General features: G+C 37.8%; 2 protein-coding genes across 18 annotated transcripts in view; one reads left to right on the top strand and one right to left on the bottom strand.

The window, feature by feature from the left end:
• Positions 1-708: 708 nt before the first annotated feature.
• LOC121330245 (creatine kinase B-type-like) lies at positions 709-6,093 on the top strand. The gene is made up of 8 exons (XM_041276600.1): positions 709-811; positions 2,683-2,884; positions 3,596-3,750; positions 4,010-4,142; positions 4,402-4,573; positions 4,970-5,093; positions 5,339-5,528; positions 5,719-6,093. The coding sequence occupies exons 2-8, from the start codon at positions 2,692-2,694 to the stop codon at positions 5,895-5,897; spliced, it is 1,146 nt and encodes a 381-aa protein (XP_041132534.1). The 5' UTR covers positions 709-811; positions 2,683-2,691; the 3' UTR covers positions 5,898-6,093.
• A 5,332-nt stretch (positions 6,094-11,425) lies between these two features.
• The window catches only part of LOC121329798 (MAP/microtubule affinity-regulating kinase 3-like), a 45,703-nt gene continuing 39,292 nt past the window's right edge, over positions 11,426-17,836 (bottom strand). For 3 of the 17 annotated variants that reach the window (XM_041275629.1, XM_041275615.1, XM_041275616.1), the window contains 2 exons: positions 13,838-13,882; positions 11,426-11,797 (listed from right to left, as the gene is read on the bottom strand). In XM_041275629.1, coding sequence (XP_041131563.1) covers positions 11,452-11,797; positions 13,838-13,882 — 391 coding nt within the window. In that variant the 3' untranslated portion in view covers positions 11,426-11,451. Of the gene's footprint in view, positions 11,798-13,837; positions 13,883-13,960; positions 15,829-15,927; positions 16,011-17,836 lie in introns of those variants that run through there. The other 14 variants (XM_041275630.1, XM_041275617.1, XM_041275619.1 and 11 more) reach the window with 9 other exon arrangements.

Here is a 17,836-nt window from a genome sequence, read left to right as displayed (position 1 = left end):
ACGTAACGGCAACTCTTAAAAAGGCAGAACATCATTTCTGTACTGTCTCGTTACTAAACGATCTTTGAATGGTTTGGGATCATTTTGTGTGTGTGTTTTACTTATCGGTCTTTAGAAAAAGAAAATAAACCGCACATCCAAAAAGCAATCCCTTTAAAATAAAATAATTTTGTTTTATGAACCAAGGTAACCAGGCTTGATACATGCATGCCAGTGGATATCTTTTGATGCAGAGATTTCTAATTGCATAAAAATGAATGGAACTGATCAAAAACAAGAAAGCAAGTTTAATTTGTATAATTCTGGAATGTTTGATTTCTATAATCCTTAGCCCCCGGAGCTCACCTTTTCTACGCTTCTCAATACAAATGTTTTTTGCTCCTTTTTTTTTTTTTTAAATCCTTTTACATTACTAAATGTCAATACGCATTTAAAATAATATCGTGCATTTAGAACACAACAGGACGTTAATTCGTTTTTTAGTGAACGAATGCACATTCTCTGTACAGCAGAACAAGTTTTGATTTAAAGTTGTAAATCCTGCAAACAAGTTATGCAGGTAAATTTCATTTTAGTATTCCGTTGGTATATGAAAGTATTTTCGATCAATACGTATCATGTGGGCTGCTTTTAGCCCTTCTCCAATTGAATGAATGGACTCTAAATAACAACCAATAGGATTGGCGCTCTGCTCATATATAAAAACACCAAGAGCCTCTTCATTCGGGACATCAGATTAAGGCTTGGTGTGAGCACTCCAGGGGTGGAATAAAAGACACGTCCAGCTCTATTTAAATTGCAAACCCATCAGGTAAGATGGTTATTGGTCTTATTTAATGGATGTTTTACTCATTAGACTATCACAACTGGTCCGGTTGTGATTTCCTTGTCTTCTTTAAATATAACAATGCAGCAATTCATACAAAATAAAGTGCTAAACTGCGCGGTCAAAAAAGTAATACATACGCTGTTGTTGTCCAAATATGTAGAATAGAAGGAAAGTGAGCTTTATTTACATTGTTTTTTTGTTGTTTTGTCAAGCAATGACCATAATATAGATGACGCTAAAAGCTGTATATTTTTCCTGACCCAGATGCAGACCGAATCCATAGGGATTACTAGTGAATATTCCAACAGAACGAATTGTGAATTTTACTAAACCAAGGGGGTCGCTGGTTGACCATTTAAACATGCTATCAATTCAAGAACTGATTATGTTCTTTCACTGAGACCGGTATTATTTTAAGTAAAGGGGTGGAATGCTTGCTTCGATAAATGGTTTGGCAACAATTACAGTAATAACTAAATTCAGGGCTTTTATTATATAGGCAAGTTATTTAACACGTCTTAAACGACACGCACAAGCGATTGCTCGCTAAAAGCAAAATTTAAACTAATTTAGTTTCAAATAAAATTACTAGCCTTTTAATCGGGAGCATAGCTTTATTTTCATTGGCGTAAAAACGCTGGCACCGCGATTTACTATTCTGGTTAGTCTTGCTGTAGATATTTGACTTTTGCATGATGTTTCGTTGTTAAATGCACGCGTTTGTAAAGGACATTCAAGAACTGACCTCTGGCACTTCAGATAAATGCTTACGAATTGCACGCATACGGAAACACTGTACCAAGCCTGCTTTTAACCCTTGTGTGTCCTTACTCCAATCCTAAATATCTGTTTAGTCGCACACAAAATCACTGAACAATTCCAAACGAAAACGATGCAAAGGATGTGTTGTAAGCAAATTCAATGTTACTTTGTTACCAACGTTCCCCATCAGTTACCAGTAGTGTTTCCTTTAAGTGGCAATTGTTTAAATGATATTCTGTAAATTTGTAACAAATACAAAGCTAAGTGCGTCTCAAAGAATTGATAGTCTTGCCAAGAGCTTTTCTGTTCACGAAAATTAATTCCACTGATAGCTATTCTTTCCTTGGTGCTTAAATTCTAGAATCCAGTGCGCTTTGAGAATCACTGTCCAGTTGACCCATGGGATCAAATGATCAATTCTGAGCAACGTCACGGTTTAAACCTGGAGTTACAGTAAAATGTGCTCACCGTTGTGTTAATTTAAGAAGGAACTCTTAATCAATTCGTAAATGCTTGTTTAAATGTAACGTATTTCTTTTGAATGAGCTTGAATAGACGTCAGGTTTTGTTCAGACACAATAGTTGTGGACAATATACATAATGTTGAACCACTATTAATTAAAATAGTATGAATTCATTCCAAGATCACTATATAAATAGAATATCCCTGCTATTCACTTATTGCAAGTCCCGTGTGTGTTTGCAAGTCTGCACATTCAGGTTTTTAATTACCTATTTCGTTGTGGCTTTGAGTGGAGGGTGCAACCTTTATTACGCATTTTAAAATGTATTTTTGTTTGATGGTTAAATGCAATTCTTCACCTGACAGAGTGTAATTAAGGTTAAGAGCTTTGAGGGAAGTAAGAGGCCTGTTCTGCATCATTGGATTTCTTTTTGTTCTGGTAGAGTTCAAGGATTGCAGTGCTTTGATTCAGCTTCCTACATTGCGATTGTTTAGAAAATGTAACAATTAGTCGTTTACTGTTGACACGGAATTGTTCTGAAATTATTTGATTTTCAGTTTTGGTTCTCGGATATACCTACTGTGAAATGTCGTTTTTTTTTTTTTTTTTTTTTTTTTTTCCGTTCAGGTTGCAACCATGCCTTTCGGAAACACACATAACCAACTGAAGATGAAGTACTCCGCGGCGCAGGAGTACCCAGACCTGAGCAAGCACAATAATCATATGGCGAAGGTGCTGACTGAGGAACTGTACGCACAGCTGCGGGATAAGACGACTCCCAGTGGATTTACGCTGGATGATGTCATTCAAACTGGGGTTGACAACCCAGGTAAAGCACGGAAGCAGCTTTCATCGAAAAGGGCTATCTGCTCTCCCTTATAGAAGTGCTTCTTTTACAAATAGTTCACCAGACATTCCCTGCAGCAGTAAAGCATATCACTTTAGGGGTTTATTGTCGCGTAATGACCAGGAAAACTATCAAGGGCAAACGTTTTCCCCGACCTCTTTCCAAGGAAAACGGTAGTCTTTTTGGCCTAGTTATTTGCACAGGTCAAAAGATTGACTCATTTTACTAACCCATTTTGGTAAGTTTTAATGCAGTGGCAACCCGTGAGCACTTCATTAAGGGATGGCAGACGGTTGCTTGTTTTCCCCTCTTACTATGTAGAATTTCTTTTTGTCTAGCAATAAGAATATGGCTCCACTAAATATCAAGAGGCGGTCTGCCGAGGAGGAATATCCTGACCTAAAAGCTCACAAGAACCACATGCCCAAGGTCCTAACTCTGGACCTGTACAATAAATTCAGAGAGCGGTCAACCCCACGTGGATTCACTCTAGACGCTGTCATTCAGACTGGGGTTGATAATCCTGGTAACCAGTGTTTTTATTTAGCTGTCTTGTACCTTTTTAATTTCATAAATGCTTGCATGTTAAGCTTGTAGAAATTGTGTTGTAAGAACTCGGATTGTCAGTCCCATCTCCAAATCCCCTTGAGCACCATAATGAACACTTTCCTCGATATGCCTTTTCTATTCCAGGCCACCCATTCATTATGACAGTGGGTTGTGTAGCAGGTGATGAAGAAACCTATGAGGTTTTCAAGGATCTTTTGGACCCTGTTATTGAGGACCGACATGGGGGGTACAAACCTAGTGATACACACAAGACGGACTTGAACCCAGACCACCTGAAGGTGCTTTTTCTTTGTCGCTTGTAAATGCATCTCATTTGACTTTATTCAATACGTTCTTTGGTACAAACTCCCTTGTAAAAGGTTTACAATGTACGACTTGCTACAAAAACTCCAAATCGTCTGCTTTGTGCAACATCTAAGCCATACCTTGTAATGTGCGCGTCATGGAATTGATGGCAGTTTCCGTTGGTGAAACTATTGGTGTTCACACAGTTGGATTCATAGCTAGAAACTGAACAGAATGTGATCATCTTTGCAGGGCGGTGATGACCTGGATCCAGACTATGTGCTCAGCTCCCGTGTCCGGACTGGGAGGAGCATCCGTGGATTCTGCCTGCCCCCTCACTGCAGCCGCGGGGAGAGACGGGCCGTTGAGGACCTGGCAGTGGAAAGTAAATATCTAGCTGTGAAAATGGAGGCAGACGAGAACTATGCACCAAAGAAATCCTTGCACACATTGAGCTGTATAATTTCATCTTTAAAATGCTCCCTCTGGTGGAATAAAATGGCATTGCAGTATTAGCACTGCCTCATTTACATTGCCTTATGACGCCACCGTCGCTGTTGGTCATTTAACCATTTAATGCAGCCGTACTTCCCTGCTAACGTGTTTGCACAGAATTGGTCAATTATCTGTTTGTGCTTTTCTAGGTTTAGGTTCCCTGGATGGTGATCTGAAGGGTAAATACTACGCTTTGAAAAACATGACCGATGAGGAACAGCAACAGCTGATTGATGACCATTTCCTGTTTGACAAGCCTGTCTCCCCTCTCCTGTTGGCATCTGGAATGGCTCGTGACTGGCCTGATGCCAGGGGGATCTGGTAAGACTCCAGATTCTGCTCTTGGGAACAATGATGTTCTGAGGAGCCCTTCTAAAGCAAAGCCATCTTTAGTATGATGGCAGAGAACTGCTGTTGAATTACAATTCTTGGCTCTGACGTTGTTTTAACTAATTAATCAATCGAATAGCCTTTACTACCTAATATAGAAAACAAAGGATTCAAATTGCTAACGGTGAACAGTGGCGAGTGCATATAAGGTGCAGAATATCTACTTTTAAAACTATTTGCAATAGATGGGTGCGTTTTGTTAGTTACTTGCTTGGCATCCAAGTTGTCCCAACACTTAAATCGTGAACATGTGTCCCTATGCTTGCATAAAGTACCTGTATATTGAAACTTGTGTAAAACCCAGGGTTTGCATTTATTGATTCCAAGGCACAATGACAACAAGACCTTCCTAGTTTGGGTTAATGAGGAAGATCACCTCCGCGTTATCTCCATGCAGAAAGGAGGAAACATGAAGGAAGTCTTCAACCGATTCTGCACTGGTCTAACCAAGGTAATGTGAAACTGCCTGTAACTTGCAGTCTTCTGCAAGTGGATGTGAGTGTTATTCCGGGGATATCGCATGTCAATTGTGGGGTGACTTCACAATCGGCTACGTTTTCCACAAGCCATTTAATTAGGGAGCTGTGCAATTGTGGGTCTCCAATGGTGGTACTGGAATTTCAAATGTTCTCTTTCCAGGCCTGTTATTTGTAGTCTCTTAGATTTCAGATTTTTTTTTTTTTTTTTTTTTTTTAGATTGAATCGCTATTCAAGGAGAAGGGTCATGAGTTCATGTGGAATGAGCACTTGGGATATGTTCTGACCTGCCCATCCAACCTGGGGACTGGTCTCCGTGCCGGTGTCCATGTCAAACTGCCCTGTCTCAGCAAGCACGAGAAGTTTGGAGATATCCTAAAGAAACTCAGGCTGCAGAAACGTGGAACAGGTTAGTGCTATAGCATGCTCTTCCATTCCTGTTGGAGGGGAGGTGAGCCATTAAATTCAGTGTAAAATGCAATGCAAATCTTTTTTTTTTTTTTTTTTTTTTTTTTTTTTTTTTTTTTTTTTATTCCACACCAGAGCCAATGAGTACTGTCCATTTGCCTGGTACTGATCCTCCCTGTGTTCTCCTCTAGGTGGTGTGGACACTGCAGCTGTGGGAGGTGTCTTTGATATCTCCAATGCTGACCGCCTGGGATTCTCAGAGGTGGAATTGGTCCAGATGGTGGTTGATGGGGTGAAGCTGCTTGTTGAAATGGAGAAGCGTCTGGAAAAGGGCCAGTCCATTGATGAACTCATGCCCACTCAAAAGTAAAGCTGCACACTGTCCTACCCACTCCCTGCTACCCTACTATCAAATCGAGGAATAACACTCCAAGCAGACTTAGTGGCACTATATATTTGTAGACAAGTCTTCCATCAATGTGATTGAAGATTTTTGTATTTGATGGTTTTGCAATATTCTTGCTGAAGATTTGAAACGCTGAGAATAAACTTCTTGTCCCATGTAATGTGTTTCTCTTTCTTCTACTAAAGTAAATCCAATTCCCAGGGGTGACAGAATCTGATGCATGTTCTGTACATGAAGCAATCAGATACTGGAATCTGTCTTATTAAATTTAAGCAATTGCTAGAGATGCATGGATTTGGCAGAGCGCACCACATGGAGGCTTGTTTAACATGTCTTGTATGTGTGTACAAATAAGGACTATATCTACCAAGGCTTGCGTCATAACGCTAATCACTTAAGCAAAACGCATTAAGACTTAAATTGGTCTGGCTTTTATTCTGTCTGCTGTATCTGACCTGTTTTAATAAAGCACCTCTACTGTAGCAAAGCCAATGCCTCTTGGGGCTGGGATGGAGGCTATGCTGCACCAAGGCTGGCATTTTTAACCTGGGCTGGAGTTGTCACCAGAGAATGGCTTTAAACCAATTCTGGGAAATGGTACAATCTTTGATCTCAAATGTGGGCCCCCAAAAAATGGGGGGGGGGGAAGAACAATCTCCTTGCCTGTAAAAATATACGTATGGAGCATTAAAATAAATGTATCACTTGGATTTCAGCATTGAAAATTGTATTTGGATGAAATTCACAAAATCTGACTGAAATGACAAACTCTGTTTTAATAGAGGTACAGTGACCTTTTATTGTGCTGATTAACATGCTACTGTCTGAAGTTATGGGGGGAGGGAGGATAATGTGAAAGGCTAGTAGTATATGTGGCCACGGTTGGAAGCAGTCCATCTGTCCTGTGGAATCCTGGCTCATTCCTCTGTGTCTGGATAAGCATCTGCCTGTGCAGTGGTCCCTGAGCATGGGAAGCCACATGTCTCCCTGTTGGTGGCCTGTCATTGACAGTGTGTGTCTGGCTATACCGTCCTGCCTGGTTTGAAATTGCTGGCTGTGAGCACCCAAGATGGCGAGCCACAGTACGCTGCCCTAGTCCATCCTCCAGCATGCTGACTGCACGAAGGCAATGCTCTCTTGCCAGCCGTGGCATATTTCGGTGATTTTCTTTATTGCTTGTATTCAAGCTTGCAAGTCAACAGCTGAAATCACTTTATACCCAGTGTGCAATCAACTGTCTCACTAATTAGGTGATTAAGTGCATATCCATCAGTCATAGTCACTCAAGTGTATCCTGGTCAAGGATGAATGATCAAGTGATTAAAAAGAAACCAAAAACATTTTGTCAGTGTCCATCATTTATATACTTTTTTTTCTTAAAAACATGTTAGAATAGTGATGCTTCTTTTGATGCTCAGTGTGTGTGTGTGTGTGTGTGTGTGTGTATATATATATACACACACACACACACCCCTGAGGTAATGTTATATGATCCAGTAGACCTGTATCAGTTGTGTGCAACACCATACCAAAGGGTCTATTTCCCAAAGGGCCTGTTAGCAGATGCCTGTGTAATACTAATGCTGGTCATTTTAAATATTTTGCAAACTTTTAAAGTCTGTTTTCATATTAGGTGCTGCTTCTCCCCCTCTTCCTGTAAGCTATAGTATTGCTTTTGCATTGTTTGCCTGTAGATGCATCTGAAAACAAGCCATAGACGGGTGTTTGTCACATTCGATTATTCAGTGAGTTTCTCCTAAATACCCAGTTTTATTCATGCAATCGACACAAAATGAATACAAAGATTTTATAAAAATATTACACTATTACTTGATCTCAATTCCAATGAAATGTAGAACGCATCCCACCTGTAAAGTATACTAAACAGCTCACACAACAGGGCCTGTGTGACATTGGCCTGTTTCCATATGACCCCTGAGAAACACTGATGCATGAGGCTTTATTAAAGCTTAATCTTCAACCAGGTTCAGGTTTGTTTCATCTTCTTTGTGTTGGAATGTTGCTAGGGAACGGAGAATTAAATGAGACAGGCAGCATCAGTTTTCATTGCTATTTCCCTCCATGATCGTGAGCTCTGGGAGACATGGATGAAGGTCACTGCTATGACGCACTTACCACTTTAATAACTTCACTAACCTGCTTTGCGTTTGGAAGGAGAAGCTAATAAACCACACAGGAAGAACAGCTCCAGGTTTCCAGCCTACAAATGAAATATCACTGAATTATAAAACATTGAAAATGATACGCACAGACAAACCCTGGGACCCTCGCATCACATTAGACTCCCCAGATCCAGATTGACATGTTAATATTATCCTCCCAGTGCTAGACTACTGTGTTTATCAGTGCAATTGTAAAGTGGGTCACGTCTGCCCAGCATTGCAGCAAATGTATTTATCATGATATGAATGAACACAACTGGCAGGGCTGCGATAACAGTAACCTGGGGTATGAAGTCACATAGGGTGTGCCACCAGGACATTGAGGATGTAATAAAAGGCACTGCTACGCCATCTTCTGGGACAGTGGGCACACCTCATTAGAACAATGCTTGTGGGGCTGTATAATTGCATATTTATAAGTTTAATACATGTGTTTCCATGCCATGCTAAAGTGGCATATACCAATTACTATGTGTGGAGCATCAGTGTGCCCCCTGGGTGTTAATAAGGCAACCTGATTCTGGGTGGTACAATAACACACTGCAATATACCTCATTTCATAGGAGGCTGTGTGGTCCAGTGGTTAAAGAAAAGGGCTTGTAACCAAGAGGTTCAAATCCCGGCTCAGCCACTGACTCATTGTTTGACCCTATGCAAGTCACTTAACCTCCTTGTGCTCAGTCTTTCAGGTGAGGCGTTGTTGTATGTGACTCTGCAGCTGATGCATAGTTAACACAGCCTAGTCTCGAAGTCACCTTGGATAAAGGCGTCTGCTAAATAAACAAATAATAATAAATTGATCAATATGCAATAACAACACGCCAACATTATAGTCTTATTACAATATATACCAACTGGTAGAGGTGCACATATAATGATATTGCTGCATGTCAGAGGGTAAAATAAGCTTTTCTTTCTGTGAACAGCTACTGCTCTAAAAATACTGGGCACACATATAATCATTTCAGCAGAAAAACACATAACTCAAGAGACACATCTTGTGGCCAATATGATTACTGCAACATTAATGAATGTGCGAAACAGGATACATTAGTCCCCATTCTTGTTTAATTCTAGGTTAATAAAAGGACTAAACTGGCTTGTATCAACAGGCTGCAAGGATTGCTTGTGGCAAAATACTGGAATGATAGTATATAATATGCCAATTCTCTTAGTAGGTCAACACTAACAATTAAAAGAGACCCTGAAAACATGCAGAATTGTGGCTTTCTAGGACCAGGGCTGGCTACAACCTGCTCTATTGCATATTTCATAGTTTTATTTATTTATTTATTTTTGTCTGATGAAGGGCAATATTTATAATTTAGTATTTATATGTAAATCAAGCGTATTATGCTATATATTATATATATATAATATATATATATATATATATATTATATGATATTATAGAGGTATATATGATATCACATTCATATATGTATATATAATATAAAGAACATATGTATATATATTATATATGTATATATCTACTATAGTATATCTATAGTATATATTGGATATATATATATATATATATTACTATATATAATATATACATATAGTATTATGTATATATCTAGATATAATACATATATATATATGTATATATCTATAGTATACCATATGTAACATAGAGACACGATCTATTTGTATATATATCTCTATAATATGATTATAATATGTATCATATATATATATATATACTATACATATATATATATATATCTATATACTATATTATTAAATATAACATATGTTATATATACTATAGGTATATATATAATATATATATGTATATATATATGTATATATATATATTATATATATCTATATAATCATATATATTATATGATACTATATATAGCTAATATATATATATATAAGAGGTATATATTATATATATAATATATATATATCTATATATATATATATATATATATATATATATATACATATATATATATATATATATATATATATATATATATATATATACAATATATATATATATATATATATATATATATACATATACACACAAAAACACACCGCCACACAAGCAGAAAACAGGTTGTTTTAATGGAGACACTGGCATTTACCACTTAACTGTAGACAAGCCACACAAGCAGATTTGAGGTTGTTTTAATGGAGACACTGGCGAACCTTAACTGTAGACAAGTTACATCAATTCCATCATTCCTGGCTCATTACATGGTTTAAAAAAAAAAAAGGAAAAAAATGAAGTATAACAATATGGAGCTGTTGCAAAACTAAGTTACATTATTTACATTCCAAAGACTGTGCTGAAGCTTTGGAAAAGAACAAAATAACTAAAGCCATAAAACTGCACACTGTACTTAAATGAACATTGTCCCACAGCGGCAACCATTAGAAACCTAGTCTGTGCGCAGGCTAGACCTCAGCTGGTATTACCCATAATTACAGCTGAACAAGCTACAAAAAAAATAAATTAATTTAAAAAATTGCCCAAATACTGCATTGAAATCTGCCAGAAGAACCTGGGAATAACAAATGATTGCGGAGGACTTCGTTTGTCTTTTCCAAAGAAAAACATCAACTCAGAGTTGCACTGATGCATTCCCTTTCCCAAAATGTTACACCTTTTTCTCTTTTTTTTTTTTTTTTTTTTTTTTAGTTGATCAATATAATTTCTGCAAAACAAACTGCCTTGCACTGCCAAGCATCTGGTCTAACAGCGAGCGGCGGAAACGCCAGAGAGGACAACTTCTCAGGAAAGTTTGGAAAGAAATGTGTTAAACAGGCTCTCAAGCGCAATACGTCCTTCACTGTCTGAGAAACGGTACTTTTAATGCTCTGTTTTGGCGGCTCTTCGAAGATCCTTTGGTGCTGCGAACTGTAGGTAATGTGCTCTGTCGAGAGACCTACAGGATTCACAGACATCCCCACCCATCTACTGTAACACTGCAAGGATTAGAAATTGCGTTGTATAACAGGGTGCATACCAAACACGTTGGTCAAATATATTTTAGCTTCCTTTAAAAATCGGTTTTATGCAGCAGAGAAAAACTTGAGTAATGCTGTTGTGCACTTAAAGATCAAATGTTTACCCCCACCCCAGCAGCTCAAGAACGTTCGTTACTTTAAATAATAATAATAATAATAATAATAATAATAATAATAATAATAATAATAATAATAATATTCCAAAGATGCAGGAAATTATTGCCTAAGCATTATTCTATAAATTATTTTTCCTTTTAAATACATATTTTTGCCAGTGTTCGGGAAAAACACTTTTTTTTTTTTTAAACTGCTACTTTTTTTTTTTTTTTTTTTTTTCTATTACTATTTTACAACTTTAACTCGTTGGCAATTTTGGAAGCTATGTTTTTAAAAGCTATGGATGTCCCTGATATCCTCTTGAAGCGAACGCCATTGAGGGACAGTCTGGGCAGTTTGCAGACCTCCACCTCCCACTGCACCAGGTTCTCAGCTTGCCCGTCTCCATAGACACAGAAAAGCAAGAACCGCTCCCGCTGCTCATAGTCACAGTTATTGGCGTCCAGTACCTTGCGGATCTCCCTCATCATATCGCTGGGGTCCATGGAGCTTGTGGTTTTCATACTCCAGGTAAATCGGAGGGAACGGGGCTTGGTTTCTTTGTTTTCGTCTTTTTGATCCCCAGATACATTGCGACTGCAAGAGAATAAGCACTCATTAGGCAGAACTTCCACTTGTATTTTTTTTTACATACATTTAACATTTACTTACCGTGCAATATCCATCATCATTTCTATACCAATTTATTTATTTATTTATTTATTTTGGGGGGGGGGGGGGGGGGGGGGGGGGGGGGGGGGGGGGGGGGCATCTTGGTGTCTCTTTAGTTTTAGATCATGGAATTAGTAACTAGATTCACAGAGCTTGAGAGGCAAGAAGTTTGGTCAAATTCTTTTTCATTTTTCTATCATCGATTCACATTGGACAAAAACAGCTGGCCAAATGAAAAAAAAAAAAAAACGTTTAAAATGATCTAGTTGGATTCTGGACAAGAGGCACAGTGCAAGTATAAATTGTGTTTTACCATATTGATCAGGATTTCGACAGTCACTTCATTTAAAAAAAAAAAAAAAAAAAAAAAAAAAAAAAAAAAAAAAAAAAAAAAAACCGACGAGTGCTAAACCTTCGCACCGACACAGACACAATCACTGACATTCTAGAAACTAGCAGGGCTCTCTCATGAATACTTTACTGCCCGCGTACCGATAACGCATTCAAAACAGCTTTCAGGACCCATGCGAGAAAACAAAGCAGTCTGGCATAGGAAGCTGAAAGAGACTCGAGTGAAAATGACAAAGGCACTCTGCATTGATTAGTTTAAAAAGGGCAATCTTCCTTCTGTGCTTACTCCTCTAAACACAGCGTCACGACTTTGCATATTAATACATTTAGTTCTCATTAATAAGGCTGTAAATAGCAATAAAGAACGGATAGCGGTTATAAATCTATAGGCGGGTATATTCTTGCATCGTTTTTGTAGGGCTTCTTTCTGTATAACGACATTGAAACTATTATTTTTTTCTGAAAGAGTTCATGCGTGTATTCAGACTGCACGGATGTTCATTAGAAATTAACCAGGTTAGTAATGAACCTGTCTGAATTTTCATTAAAAAGCAGAGCGATCGCTACAAGGAAAGACCAACTAGGACTTTAAAGTCGAGGTTGTGGCCGATTTCAGGTAATAAGCTTTGACATTTTGACGCCACTTCTAGCAGCAGGAATCCTTCTGAGAGCCTTGTAGCAGCAATGCAGCGATCACATCATTCCCTCTCCAGACAAGCAAGTAGACCCAGCACCTCTGTGGAACCAGCACTACAGTCTGTGCCACTGTTACGTGAACAGTAAGGTTAGGTGCTAAATCCATCTGACGTCTCTGAAATATCATTGTCACACTGTAGGATTATTCTTTGCAGGGTACAGCATTTAAAAAATTGCAAGTTATTTAAAAAAAATAACCCCCAAAAAATAAATAAATAAATAAAAAAGGATTTATAACAATGCAACCGTGCAATAATACGTTTATGGACATGCAACATTTAAAACAAGATTATATAGAAAGGTTGGGTGCTGCATGCACATGTGACATTAGATGGCATTCATTCAGGGTAGTTTCTTTTACAGCTAGACAGTACTACATACAATACTCTGGTACTTGTGGGGATATGCTACTTAATAAAGGCAGTTTGAAAGCTACAAAGATTAACACAGGTTAAGAATTGTACTGTTGCAACAGTAATAGACATTGTTGCAAATAAGACTCAGTCTTCTATACCAGTATATCTATTTTGTTAATGTATGTGTATTTGTACTAATAACCATGGTTCCAAAGACTTCACCAGCTGCTTCCATTAGGTGGCATTGTGAGACAAGAGTCAAAGAAACATGATCTGATAAAACAGCAGCAGACAAAAACAATACTTGGTTCACAGCGCTTTCAGGGAAAAAAAAATGTGCACCACTATTCTACAACAGAAACATGATTATTTAAAACAAAACAGACAAAAAAAAAAAACTTGTGGAAATCTGTACTGGAAAAAAATCTGAAGGTTTATAAAACAAATAAAGCAAACTTAAATAAAAACAAACCCATCTAGCACAGAGCAGGAGGCGGGTGTCAGAAGGGAACCCTGTTACACACCCAGAACCCTGTTACACACCCGGAACCTTCCTCCTCACCTTGAGCTCTCAAATCGCCCGTTTCTCTCAGATTCTGTTGGGATTCTTAACAAGACAATCCGAAAGCAAAATGAAAGGAAAGAGGAACAAAGCTTAGACACAATAAAAAGACAGATGACACTGTAACTGATCATTCTTTATTTAAAGAGTGAAAGAAATATGTATATTATAAAAAGATCACTGCATGACAATTTGCAAAACCAAGAAAGCCGTCAGCCAGAAATTAATAATAAAAAATTGTTTCCTCACACTTCTTGCTTTCATAGTATGAGCAAGACTCCCAATTCATTTGATCTGTTAAACAATAGTGAACATGGAAGACAATGTAACCATTTCCCTGTCATTCCTAAGGATGCTTTTGAAAAAAATAAATCCCTTTTAAAAATATCACTAGCAAATTAATGCAATTGAAGAAACTATGCCCATATGGGACAAGATAAAACAGCATTAATTGCATTGAAATCCCTGTTTTAAAATCATAAATACCCCCCCCCCCCCAACATACTTAATTGCGGACAAACTGGCAATCTACTTTCTTGCTTTATTAAAACAAAAAGAAAACTAGTGTACAAACTTCAGTGAATTCAGGGGTTTAAACCTGTGGCTGTTGCATGTGAATGTGCTTGTTTGTGTATGCCGTAAAAACACACACACACACACTGACAATCTGACACGCACACACAAAAAACACAGATGCATGCATACATCTTAAACTTTAGGCTTCATGCAGTCTTTTCTAAAGTTGAACTGGGAGTGTAGGTGGTGAAAATGCACAGAGCCAGTACAGTGAAACCCACTGGTTTTCTAATTGAGATATAGTTGAAGAAGATCAGACTTGGTGGAAAGTGTCACTCTCTCTCCCTTAAGTTCGACAGAACAGACCTGCACTGACCTGGGGGTGGTCCCAGCTGATAGAAACACTGCTGTCAAATCACATACAGGAGAGATAAAAGCCTAAGGCAGGGATCATTTATTACATGTTTTCCTCGAGTCCAACATAGGAACCAATAGAGAAAAGTTACATTTACAATCTATAACTTAGTTGCATTAATGTCTAAAAAAAATTATTACAATTAAACTGCTGCACAGGCAGGCAGCTGTAGTGGTCCATTTAACACAAGCACTTTACATTTACTAGGGCATGGGATAAATCATCAACGCCAATGAATCTGAATGGCCTTCTTTCTATGCACTGCATTTATAATGCTTCTCAATTCCTTCAGAAACTTCTGTGTTGATGTAGTGTGTTTTGAGTTGCACTTCAAGGCATTCCATCCGGTTAAAAATTTGGAATTACTGGTACTAAAATAAAAACTGCACTATACCAGCATTTGTTTAGATTCATGAATCTGATCTTTCAAAGACTAAAATGTACAAGACAACACAGGATGCGCAGGTAGAATGAAATGGTCCCCATGTTGAAATGCAGCTGGCTTCCCTTCTTACTGGATTATTAAAGCAGGGAGTAAAATATAAAGTGCCCATGAAATGACTGCTTTGGCCACTTCATCCTCACCTTGGCTAGCGTAGGTAAAAATGCTGTTTTTGTGGCGATACCATCTTTTTATTTTGGTTTTACAAAGCTTAGAAAATATACATAAATGTGCATAATTTAATATACAAGGAACTCATCAAGCTTGAGTTCAGTTTTACTCTGTAATCCAACCTCATCTCATTAGTCCAGCTTGGTTTATTTCTGTGCACAGGTTTGTTGATAGCTTCACTGCAAAAGCAGGGAGAGGGGGCAGGGCAGTGGGTATCTACCTCTGTGTAAAAGGCACATGCAATACTGGTGCAGAAACACATATACAGCGAGAGTCTTTGCATTTATGCGTTGATTTTTCTGTGAGATGTAAAGAGCCACTCTTTCTGCAGATTCCTGGGGGACCACAAACTCTAGAGCGTTTTTTTGGAATCGGTTTTAAGAAATCCCTTACTCTAGTTCTCCATCTCCGATTTTCTACAACTTTTTATATCTTCTGCTCCTGAATCTGCAAGAAAAGATGGATTCTGAACATATGTTTTCAGATGTAAGACACGATCACATACAAATGTCAAGAGGAGGAAAGATTTAGAGACTGAAGACTTACTAACAGTCTTTGATCCTTGGGCAGGGGTATTGGCAAGCCCTGATTTGTTCGATGTCTGTCGTTTGGTTGGGTCAATACTGACCCTGAGGAAAGGAAAAATGAAGAATTAAACTGCACACACAAGCGAGGTTTCATTAAATTCAGTGCACTAAACTCAGTTGATGTAAATTACCAAATAGGCACATTTAACCCTGGTCCATTCCATTCTGCTGAACAGCTGAACTGTTAAGTATCTTGCTATTAAAATCGTATCATTCCCCAGATTAACATACACAGCTAAAATATGCCTGGGGTAAACTGAAACAACACTTTCAAAGTGAAAACATGTTTCTGTAAGCAATTCTAAATATTAGTTCCTGGCTTGATTCTGGAGAATGTTTCATACCCCATGATGCACCAAGCCAATTTCCTGCAGTAGTTTGGAGGTGCCAAACCCCTCAATAAAGCTAATTTAAAAAAAAAACTAAGCGTTTAATTTGTCTAGCTGTTTAACTGGTATGAGATCAAATAGGAAAACTGATAGAAGTTAAGACTGAAAGCAAAAATATTACCTTGATGTTTAGAGTGCAATTTTAAAAAGGGACCAAAAATATCAGGGATACGTACAAAGTTGTAAGGATAGCCACATGACCCACTGCAATTAACTGGTTATCCAACAAACTAGCTAAACTGATTGTTCATCCCCCCAGGGTGTTAATTGAGGCATTTTCCCCAAAAATTTGCAAACATGCTGAATCTGTTGAAAAAAAAAGGTCAATGTCATTTGTTTTTGTTTGTTTTTAATATTTGTCAGCAAAATGGATGTACAGAAATTAAATGCCTTCGAAGCTTCATATGGAATTATCCGCAGCTCTGACTGGTCTGTAAATCCCTCCTCATTTCCAGACATTTGATCACACACTGGCCCATGAAAGTCCATAATCATTAAGTAAGGATGGTATGGATAATAACAAACAAAAAACCAAAGATGTATGGATAGGCTGTGATAACAGGCCAACTGTTTTCCACCCAGTTTGATCAGCATTACTAAAATGCTCTAGTTTTAAGTCTAAACCAACCAATATGTAACACGCTATACTTGTGTATGCCCTTTCTCTGTCCAGCAAAATCTTCCATGCAACCAGGAAAAGAAACCCTGAGCCCACCACCACAGTCTAATTATTTATGCAGGTTATGCTGAAGTTGGGATCTGGCCAGATCCCATTTGTAATGTTTTTGCAGATTAGTTAAAGTCTTGGTTTGTCCTGGGCTCCTCTAAATTGTTTCAAATACACCTCCCCCTTTCTTTGATGAAATGTAAAAAGTAAGAGACAAATGCGTTTAATATCTCAAAAACATTTATCATCACTTTTTACAATAGTGTATATATATATATATATATATATATATATATATATATATATATATATATATATATATATATATATATATATATATATATATAATATAATTTAACCCTAAACCCTTTTACATTTAAAACATTCAATTTAATATCTGTAAAATGTAGATATTTAAAAACTACTCTACTTTGCAATGTTAGCTGGAAATGAGGCGTTTTTCAACACATTCTCCAGGTTAAGCTACAATGGGAGTAGTTGCGTTTAATCTGTTACGTTAAAAATGTCTGGTTGAACCCAAACCATGGTTACGGTCTAAAAGGAAACTTGTCATGAAGCCGTTACAATTACCACGACTTCTGCAATGGAAAAAACCCTGTGGCCTACCCTAAGAAAATGTAGCAAACTACACCATACAGTATGACATGTCTATGCTTGGCTTGCGTCGATTCGACAGCTACAAGTGCACTCATATTTTTCACACCAGTCCTGTTCCTCAACAATTGTTTCAAGGTTTTTAGAAAGACGAATTTCCAATAAAACAGGGTGACAACACGAGGTATAAGCAGCCC

The sequence above is a fragment of the Polyodon spathula genome, chromosome 17, assembly GCF_017654505.1.
Source record: "Polyodon spathula isolate WHYD16114869_AA chromosome 17, ASM1765450v1, whole genome shotgun sequence".
Lineage (NCBI taxonomy): Eukaryota > Metazoa > Chordata > Actinopteri > Acipenseriformes > Polyodontidae > Polyodon > Polyodon spathula.
Note: the sequence above shows the minus strand (reverse complement) of the source record. Positions and strands in the feature narration are given on the sequence as shown.

Excerpts from the sequence above, each read along its gene's own strand:
- LOC121330245 (XM_041276600.1), top strand. The coding sequence starts at position 2,692 with ATGCCTTTCGGAAACACACATAACCAACTGAAGATGAAGTACTCCGCG. Across the intron at positions 4,574-4,969 it reads CCTGATGCCAGGGGGATCTG|GCACAATGACAACAAGACCT; the intron begins GTAAGACTCCAG and ends ATTGATTCCAAG. Across the intron at positions 5,529-5,718 it reads GCTGCAGAAACGTGGAACAG|GTGGTGTGGACACTGCAGCT; the intron begins GTTAGTGCTATA and ends GTTCTCCTCTAG.